This window comes from Microtus ochrogaster, linkage group LG2 (assembly GCF_000317375.1).
Source record: "Microtus ochrogaster isolate Prairie Vole_2 linkage group LG2, MicOch1.0, whole genome shotgun sequence".
In the NCBI taxonomy this organism is placed as follows: Eukaryota; Metazoa; Chordata; class Mammalia; order Rodentia; family Cricetidae; genus Microtus; species Microtus ochrogaster.
In genome coordinates this window covers 46,579,072-46,586,379 of record NC_022028.1, presented here as the reverse complement: position 1 = coordinate 46,586,379, position 7,308 = coordinate 46,579,072, and the positions used below count along the sequence as shown (strand labels likewise).

At 46.4% G+C, this 7,308-nt stretch overlaps 1 protein-coding gene and 1 pseudogene across 1 annotated transcript in view; one reads left to right on the top strand and one right to left on the bottom strand.

The window, feature by feature from the left end:
- The window catches only part of Lss (lanosterol synthase), a 25,095-nt gene extending 23,686 nt beyond the window's left edge, over window positions 1-1,409 (bottom strand). The window contains exons 1-2 of the mRNA XM_005360228.3: window positions 1,344-1,409; window positions 994-1,162 (exon numbers count right to left, since the gene is read on the bottom strand). Coding sequence (XP_005360285.1) covers window positions 994-1,162; window positions 1,344-1,357 — 183 coding nt within the window. The 5' untranslated portion in view covers window positions 1,358-1,409. The remainder of the gene's footprint in view (window positions 1-993; window positions 1,163-1,343) is intronic.
- Window positions 1,410-1,610: 201 nt separating this feature from the next.
- LOC101990736 lies at window positions 1,611-6,010 on the top strand (annotated as a pseudogene).
- Window positions 6,011-7,308: the final 1,298 nt, after the last annotated feature.

Below are 7,308 nucleotides of genomic sequence, written 5' to 3'. Positions count from 1 at the left end.
CTCCCACATCAGTGCGCCACCACCGCCCGGCTACAAGTCAAAGATTTTATCAAAGTAGAGTGCTCAAAATAAAATCACATCAGGGCAACTTCTTCCACAGGTCTCTGGGATGAAGTGATTGAACATGCTTCAATCATGTCTCTGCAGGGGAGCATGGTCCCCAAGTCACCACACTTTTCACTGCTGTTGTTTCTGTTTTGGAGATTGAACTTAGGTAAACATTCAGTCACTGAGCTGATCATCACTTCTTTTGCTTTGCTTGTTTGCTGCTGTTTTGAGATGCGGTAGCCAGGCCTGACCTAGAAGTTGCTTTGTAGACCACACGGGCCTCCAACTCAGAGACCCACCTGCCTCAGCCTCCTGAGCACTGGGATTAAAGCCACACCCAGCTTCTTTGCTTCTTTTTTTTTTTTTTGAGACAAGGTCTAACTAAGTTGCCAAGGCATATCTCAGATCCTGCCACAGCCTCCTGAGTGGCTGGAAATACAGAAATGTCCCACGCCTAGGTTCACACCGCTCTATAAAAACTGTAAGCTTCATTACTGCAAATAAATAAAGCCATCACAAACCATCACACACCAAAACGAGTAGGACACAAAGTCTATTCTAACGAACTCGGCATTTGAAAAAGCAGCTCAGCCTTAAATTTTATACTCTCAGCCCCAATGCACTTTATGCATTAATCCACCACCCAGAACAAAAACGGCAAACCCAGCCGGCTTTACACCTTCTTTCATAAGTCGAGTCCATTATCTGCACTTCGTCCTTCCCCATCCCTTTATATGGAGCTTTTCTTTGTGTTACACTACACTCACAAATACTTTGTTTACTGGAGAGCTGCCCGCTTTTTGAACAAGGCTCTCTCCTGTTTCAGGGCTCTGGCTCAGGAAAGACAAGGCAGAGGTTGGTCTGTGGTCACTTCCAGGTTTGCGGTGAGATGGCGCCTGAGGATGATGGTAGAAGATACAAAACAATGTGAATCACAACACTTACTGTGTCCAGTCCCAAAGAGTGGGCCTCCAGTCCGGTCTGTTCTCGACCGGGATCGTCCTCCGCTTGGAAATACGTCCATGTCTGCCGACCCAGCTCATTGCGGAGCCGCCAGCGGGTGAGGTCAGTAGCCGGCTCAGTTTTATAGGGTCCCCCTCGCCGCCGCAGACACCTGAGCGGGCCAGCGACAGTAAAGCAGCGATCGTTAGGCTCCACCGAGGTGGAGCTGCCTGCAACCCAGCCGTGCAGAGCCACCCGCCATGCCACCCTGCTGCTGCCCGGGCACCTTCCCTGCCACCGCCCTGCCGCGTCCCTCGACAGCACCCGCGGGAGGCCCAGGGTCCGGGACTCACGTGCCCTCAGTCATGACTGCACCGCACTCTGGGCCACCGGCTTGCCAGCACCTTACCTGACTGACAGCTTAGCGCACTGCGCAGGCGCGAGCCTGGGCCGACCGGAATAGCTGGGTGGGCCGATGCTAGCGCGGCCAATCAGAGCATCACGAAGGTGAGCACGACAGCCGCACCGCAACCGCAGTGGTTGAGCGCCCGCCGCCCCACGCCGCCAGGCTCCCAGGAGGCGGGGCCCGAGGAGACGGGGAGAACGTGGGAGGCGGGCCCTACGGGAAGGGCGTGGCCTTGAGTGGCGTGGAGGGGAACTTGCTGGAAAGAGGCCGCGGAAGCTTCGGGAGCTTCAGGAGAACCACCGAGGAGGCTAGAAAAGCCTGAGGTGAGAGCGGAATAAACTAGCGCTGATCGGTGGTCAACAGGGGCCACGCAGGCAGCCAAGGCGCCACGACAGAGGATGCGACCACCGTTGGGGCAGGGGTTTTGAGTCTACGGAGTACACTGTGATGACGTGGTTGGGAAGAGGGCCAGGGCCGCGTTCTTGGAAACTAGGCGCAGCTTCAGATAGGGACTAGGTGAAAGGCCTGGTCAAGGCTGGCAAGGCAGCTTTGACTTCCTAGCTGCCAGCAGCAGGGGGAGGTCCATCTTCTTAGCCACAGAACTCAGGATTCTGGGGCTTGGGATCTCAACAGCTAAAGGGGGAGGAGGGGAAGGCTTTGATTATGTTTGAATATAGGGAGGAAAGCGGGAAAGCCTGTGGTGTAAGGCAGAAACTAACAGTGAGTAACTGAAAAACCCTCACCCACTGGGTGCAGGCCCAAGGGGGAGAAGCCCCGCGACTCAGCCAGTTCAGCAGATGCAAGAAGCAAGAGGGTTTATTAACGATCACGTGACCGGATGTCTCTGGTCTCCGAAGAGGCAGAGCAACCCCGAACAGCAATTCCAGCAAGTTTTTATAGGCAAAAACCACAACATTAGCATAATGGGTATGAAATACAGAATGATTGAATATAATATTTTATATTTTAGCATATTGGATCAGTTCTAGGCCATAGCTGTTTGTTCCTTCTATTTCCCAAAAATATCATAAAAACTCCAAACCCTGTCCTGAAAAGTCCCCAAGCCCTATCATGGGCGCTAGGTGTTTCCTGGCAGGCTGGTGGTGCAGGGTACTGTATTACACCACTTCTGCTCATGCTCCAATTCTCAAATTTCTCAGCTCCCTGCCCTTTATTAGTTTTTTTTTCTAATCTGTACTACTATCAAATCCATTCTAAACATACTAGCTTAAAAGTGAGGCATCTCCTGAGCAGCTCGTCCTTCACATTCCGTGTTCTTTAGTACAGTACTTTAAATTTTAATTTATGAAGTGTATACATTATATTTTGATCATATTCACCCCTCACACTGACTTCTCCCAGCCTACCCACCCCATCCCACCCCCAGAAGTGACCGTAACAGTTTCAAGAAAGGGCCTGCAAGATGGCTCAGTGGGTAATGGCCCTTGATGTGCAAGCTTGGATAGCGGAGAGAATCAGATACACAAAGCTGTCCTCTGACCTCCATGCACACTCTGTGCCATGCATGTCCCAAACGTCATACACAGCACACACAATAATAACAACAGACAAGGATACAAGGTAATGATTTATCATCTAAAATGTTATTCTCACTGAAATGTTGAATCAGATATAAAGATAGAAATAAAAACATTTAGATGTAAAAGCTTAGAAGGCTACTAGAGCATGAGTTTCATAAACTGAGAAAACGGACCAGGGAAAAGAAAGGTATTATTCAAAACCCAGGAAGTGTTGAAGGCATTACAGAGAGACAGGGTTCCCAGAGGGCATCTTCAAGCGGAAGAGGAGCTAGAACTGTACCTTATAAACATGGCTGTGTTCGATGGACTGAGAATTTGGGGTGAAGTAGCAACAAGAGCTCAGAAAACAAGGCAGGGAAAGCCAAAATTGTATCAAAATGATATAAAGCCATAAATCAGTATGGATTCAGCAGCTAACAGTAAACATATAGCTATACTGAACTTTGAATTTAGCCAACATTAAACTGTTCATGGTAGCAAATAATAAAATATATGTATGTATGCTATAGGGAAGATATGAGGCCTAAGTCTTTTATTGTAGTAAAACAATGTCATGGTTAAACCAAGGTGAAAGAGTGACATTAAGGAGCCTACAGGGTGGCTCAACAGATCAGACTGCTTGCCACCAACCATAAAAGCCTTTTGAATGAAATGAAATTTATGCCCTGGCAATGCTGAAGCATGCATGGGCAGCCTGTATATGGCAGTTCTGTTGAACTTGTCCATATTGGGTTTCATGGTCTAAGTGGATGATAAAAGCCTTAGCTAAATTCAAAATACAGATGGAAGGAGAAAACAATGTTTCCCCCATGTGCATTTAAATAATTGGTCCCCTGTTGATGGAACTGTTTGGGAAGAATTAGGAAGTGTGGCGTTTTGGAGGAGGTGTAACACTGGAGGTGAGGTATAAACTTACCGCTTACTGCTATGTTTCCTGCTATGATCTCGTGAATTCCATCCCTCTAAACACTCCAAATGATTTCTTTTATAAGTTGCCTGTGTCGATGTAAGATGGCGGAGTAGGAACGCGGTGCGATAAGTGTTCAGGCTACCGGCTGACTTCGCATCCAGTCTCCGCAGCGGCAGTAACCACTGAGCAAAGAGCACGTCCGTGTAGTTGCCCAAAATGCCGAATATCAAAATCTTCAGCGGGAGCTCCCACCAGGACTTATCCCAGAAAATTGCTGACCGCCTGGGCCTGGAGCTAGGCAAGGTGGTGACTAAGAAATTCAGCAACCAGGAGACCTGTGTGGAAATTGGAGAAAGTGTACGTGGAGAAGATGTCTACATCGTTCAGAGTGGGTGTGGTGAGATAAATGACAATCTAATGGAACTTTTAATCATGATTAATGCTTGCAAGATTGCTTCAGCCAGCCGGGTTACTGCAGTCATGCCATGTTTCCCTTATGCCCGCCAGGATAAAAAGGATAAGAGCCGGGCTCCCATCTCAGCTAAGCTTGTTGCAAATATGCTATCTGTCGCAGGAGCGGATCATATTATCACCATGGATCTACATGCATCTCAAATTCAGGGCTTTTTTGATATCCCAGTGGACAATTTATATGCAGAGCCAGCTGTCTTAAAGTGGATAAGGGAGAATATATCTGAGTGGAAAAACTGTACTATTGTCTCACCTGATGCTGGTGGAGCCAAGAGAGTGACCTCCATTGCAGACCGATTGAATGTGGATTTTGCCTTGATTCACAAGGAACGGAAGAAGGCCAATGAAGTGGACCGCATGGTGCTAGTAGGAGATGTGAAGGATCGGGTGGCTATTCTTGTGGATGACATGGCTGACACTTGTGGTACAATCTGTCATGCTGCTGACAAACTTCTCTCGGCTGGAGCTACCAGAGTTTATGCTATCCTGACGCATGGAATCTTTTCTGGCCCAGCCATTTCCCGCATCAACAATGCATGCTTTGAAGCAGTAGTAGTCACCAATACCATACCTCAGGAGGATAAGATGAAACACTGCGCCAAAATACAGGTGATTGACATCTCCATGATCCTTGCAGAAGCCATCAGAAGAACCCACAATGGCGAGTCTGTCTCCTACCTGTTCAGCCATGTTCCTTTATAACAGAATAACTTCTGAAGCTTTTTGAAAATAAACCAACTCCATCCCTCATGTTTCTTGGTATTTGAGTTCAGTAGAAGACCCAGCTTGCTCCAGTGTAGATGTTTACATCCCACATTAGATATATTAGAATTTAGCCTAAATTGGAAAAGGACAGATTGTGGTTAACTGCTAGGATGTCCTACTTGTGTTGTTTCATCTTGACTTGCTTGTTTATTTTGTGAGCCTTGCAGCTTTAACTAGAGGTCAGCTGCTGAAAGATGTATAGACTATTGAGAATATTCTACAAGGTCCATAGGACATAATTGACAGAGCTTATACTCCATTGCTCAGGAATGCTTTGGGATTTTTCTTCATTCAGAATGACTACCAACAAAGTCAGCCCATATGTGATATATTTTCAGAGGTTTGTGCTAAACTATAGCAAGAGCCCTGAGCATCCTTAAACATAGTTCCAGTAGTTGAGCACCCTGTTAGGCAGGGGCAGGTAGCTCAATGCAGTAATTAGCCTTTGGGAGGAAGAAGCCTGATCCATTGCCATCTGTTTAACTCTATAGCTTGAATTCTCTACACCGGTTCCTTTCCTTTTGGCTTTACCTTCAGCCATCTTGACCTTTTCCTAGCCAAAAATATCTTGGTATATATGGTACTTGTACCATAATCCTGTGTAAGAGACTTGCTTCTTGCTATGTAGCTGCTAACTTTCTCGTTAGATAACTTGCTGTAGTGTAGTCTTCCCTAGCCTATTACCACTGTGGTAGCTTTGAGGTGGTGTCTTAGTGCCTTTTGATTAAGTATTTAATTTTCATCTTCCTTGGATCCATTTGGTCTCTCAATTGAACAGATTTCTGCTAAACAATTTGATGTTATAGTCTCTTGTTGAGAACTTAATGTCTGTTAATGTATGCAGAAAAAAATAAGTTGCCTGTGTCATGGTGCCATATTACAGCAATAGAAATGTAGCCCACCATAAATAAATGTTTAAAAACTAACAGCAAGGCTTTATTAATAAACAGTGTCTCACTGAGCGGGGGAACCTGGTGAGATGGCCCAGCAGGTAAAGCGCTTGACACACAAGATTACAACCTGAGTGTGATCCCTAAAACCCACGAGGCAGGAAGCAGTGGTGTGTGTCTGTAATCCTGGCACCCCTATCCGGAGATTGGAGATGGAGAGAAGAACTTCCTGGAAGGGACTGGAGAGGTTAAGAGCACTACTGGCTTTTCCAGAGAACCTGGGTGTGAGTAGCAACACCCCATGGTGGCTTGTAACCCTATATAACTCCAGTTCCAGGGGATCCCACACCCTCTTCTAGCCTCTTTGGCACTAGATATGCACATGGTACATGGGCATACATGCAGACAAAACACTCATAGACATAAAATGAAATGAAGAATTGGCTGGAAGCTCAAGGGTCAGCTAGCCTGGGTTATATGGTACAGCCCCACAGATGAGAGCCCCTGCCTCAACAAGGATGGAAGGTGAGAACTGGCTCCTATAAGTTGTCCTCTGAGCCCGTCACATCCACAAGTGCATGCACACACGTGCAGACACACGTATATTTGTGCCCACCAGATGGCTCAGTGGGTAAAGGTGCTTGTCTCCAAGTCTGATGATGGGAGTTCAATTCCCAGATCCCATATGGTGGAAGGAGAGAACTGACCCTGAAAATCGTCCTATGATGTGCTACCACACTTAAATGGAAGTCAGAGGGACGACTTGACCTTCACATATACACTGTAGCACACACTTGTCCACACGTACAGACAAAATGTAAAGTTTCCATTAAGATACATACAATAAACATGTTATAAAGCCTAAAGATGTAGTGTTTGCTTGGGGAAGAGAGACTTGCTGATGGTTTTGATGATGAGATAGGCTTTCTTCCTAGTGCTTTTGTGCTCAGTGAATGAAACAATTACTGGGTGTGGTGACAGGGTCATCATCTGTATCAGGTTTAAGAGAACCAGAGATGCTACATACTCTTCTTGAATGCAATATTAGGGGCTGTAGGAAGATAATCTGGAAATGCTTAGTGCACAGTTTTAAAAAGGTGAACATCAAGTTTATTAATACGTTCTTCCCTTCCTTGCAAAATGCCATTTTACTTATTTACGTGAATGGGTGTTTTGTACCCATGTAGTGCACCATATGCATGATACCTGCAGGAGTCAACGGAGGGTGTCAGATCTCCTGGAACTGGAGTTCCTGAAGGTTGTAAGCACCATGTGGTGCTGGAAACCAAAAACCAGTCTTCTGCCAGAACTGTTCCTTTAAAAAAAAAAAAAAAA